General features: G+C 44.2%; 1 protein-coding gene across 1 annotated transcript; it reads left to right on the top strand.

Annotated features, from left to right (window-relative positions):
* Nucleotides 1-868: 868 nt before the first annotated feature.
* On the top strand, nt 869-1,826 carry LOC132583426 (olfactory receptor 14A16-like). The gene has a single exon (XM_060255064.1). It carries the CDS (start codon nt 891-893, stop codon nt 1,824-1,826), a length of 936 nt encoding a protein of 311 aa, XP_060111047.1. The 5' UTR covers nt 869-890.
* Nucleotides 1,827-2,663: the final 837 nt, after the last annotated feature.

Raw genomic sequence — 2,663 nt, 5'->3', positions numbered from 1 at the left:
AAATCTTGCTCTCCCCAAATCTACATGAATTTTCCTACCCTGAGTTGGCAACTCTATTAATTTAATGCTCCAAAGGAACTCAGTCTCTTAAAGCCTCAAGCTCAAACACAGGACCCCATGGGCGTTTTCGCACTCACCTTCAGCCGGTGCGACCCCCCTCTTCACCGCGCAGGATCTGCGCGGATTTCGCACTAAACGCCGCGGAGCAGCTGGAAGAGCCGGAAACTCCCGGCGCAAAAGCCACGCAAACGGAAACTGCTTTTTGGCGGTTTCCGTTTGTGCCGCAAAAGCGCCGGGAGTTTCCGGCTCTTCCGGCTGCTCCGCGGCGTTTAGTGCGAAATCCGCGCAGATCCTGCGCGGTGAAGAGGGGGGTCGCGCCGGCTGAAGGTGAGTGCGAAAAAGCCCCATGAGTTTCCTTCCTAAAGCCTTGAAGCATTTGAGTCTTTTAAATCACATCTGTTACAGCAATCAAAGACCTTATGCATGCTTCATTCAGATCACACAAATGGGAAAAGTGGGGTAAAGTACATAAGACTATTTCCAAGGAGAGGAGGTTCCTCCAGCAATTATTCTGCAATTATAGCTCAATCAAGAGCACCTGGAGAGGGATTTCTGGGCCCACTTTGGTGGGGTAGGGCGGGATATAAATCAAATAAAATGAAAATAAAATGAAATGAAATGAATGTATGTGCGACTTTTGCCTTCAGTGTTACTTAACTGCAATGTTTTCCCCCACACTGACGGTGGGAACTAAGTGTGGAGACTGAAAATGTAGTCATTGTCACCCAATTCTGTTGCAACAGTTCAATTTACTATTATAAGAGATTATAATTCTTGCTGTTTCCTTGTGATTCCCCTTTTTAAAGGATTCTATAACATGGTAATTAAAAATGTTCAACAGAACTGCCATGTCTGATTTTCTGCTCCTGGAATTCTCAGAGGTTCGGGAACTGCAGTTTCTACACTTCACTGTGTTTCTGATGGTGTACTTGGTAACTGTCACAGGGAACCTCCTCATCATCTCTTCAGTTGCCTTAGACCATCACCTGCACACCCCCATGTACTTCTTTCTGATGAACTTGGCTGTGCTGGATCTTGGCCAAGTTTCAGTCATTGTCCCCAAATCCATGACCAATTCCCTCCTGAATACCAGGCACATTTCATATTCAGGGTGTGTTGCTCAACTCTTTTTGTTTCTGTTCTTTATAACATCTGATTTCTGCATCTTGACAGTCATGGCATATGATCGGTATGTGGCTATTTGCAATCCATTACGTTATGAAATGGTAATTAATAGGCAGGCCTGCATTGAAATGCTGACTGGTGTATGGGTTGCTGGTTTTCTATATTCAGGGATGCACACCACTGGGACTTTTGCAACCCATTTCTGCTCTAATGTTGTCAATCAATTTTTTTGTGAAATCCCACAACTAATAAAATTGACTTGTTCAGACATAAATCTAATTGAAATGGCTGCTGTTGTGATTGGAATTATCCTTCTGCTAGGCTGTTTCGTCTATATCCTTGTAACTTATGTTCACATTTTCACCACAGTGTTAAGACTGCCTTCCGCAAAGGGAAGACAGAAAGCTTTGTCCACTTGCCTTCCTCACCTCATTGTCTGCTCCACATTTATATTTACTGGGTGTGTTGCCTACCTGAAGCCTGTCTCTAACACCCCATCATGGCTGGAGTTGATTTTTACTGTGATCTATTCCTTGGTTCCACCTATGTTGAATCCAGTGATTTACAGTATAAGAAACAAAGAGATAAAAAATGCAATGTCAAGGGTTTTAAGATTTAGGTACATTCCTAGAATTATATGATCAAGATTGCTACTGTAGTGGCCTGGAGACGCTGACTATCTCTATAGGGGTACCTCAACTAAACAAGGGGACCCCAAGCTAAGGGGAAAAAATGATTCTTGTCAGAAACAGGCCAAAGAAACACTCTCTTTGGAAAACAGCAGAGAAACATGCTTGGGCCTGGCTCTGATTACAACATAGGCTTCCTCCTGGTCCGGCTCTCTTCCCCTCCCATTGGAATGATGAAATCATTAAGGATTCAACAGGTAGGTATTTTTCTGTTGCAATTATTTGGCCAATTGATTAATTGGCCATCTCTCTGCCTCCTTACCAGTTTGGTGTAGTGGTTAAGTGTGCGGACTCTTATCTGGAAGAACGAGGTTTGATTCCCCACTCCTCCACTTGCACCTGCTGGAATGGTATTGGGTTAGCCATAGCTCTGGCAGAGCTTGTCCTTGAAAGGGCAGCTATTGTGAGAGCCCTCTCAGCCCCACCCACCTCACAGGGTGTCTGTTGTGGGGGAAGAAGGTAAAGGAGATTGTGACCACTCTGAGATTTGGAGTGGAGGGCGGGATATAAATCCAATATCTTCTTCTTCTTCTTCCTGCAACTGAGCATCTCTTTTGTTTATTTATATGGTAATGTCTGCCACCTGGACAAATCCTTTGTTTTCTGTGCTTACTCCTCCTCAGGATATCTCAGCTAAATTGATTAAACCATTAAGACTCAGCCTGACCCATACTGAGTCAGTCTCACCTATTGTTTTCAACCTGGAAATCCATTCAGACACCCAAGAAAGACACATCATTACCTATTAAGGAGCAATCAGAGCTCTGGGAGGATCTTCAACCCTCCAAA

Source organism: Heteronotia binoei, chromosome 15 (assembly GCF_032191835.1).
Source record: "Heteronotia binoei isolate CCM8104 ecotype False Entrance Well chromosome 15, APGP_CSIRO_Hbin_v1, whole genome shotgun sequence".
NCBI lineage: Eukaryota > Metazoa > Chordata > Lepidosauria > Squamata > Gekkonidae > Heteronotia > Heteronotia binoei.
Note: the sequence above shows the minus strand (reverse complement) of the source record. Positions and strands in the feature narration are given on the sequence as shown.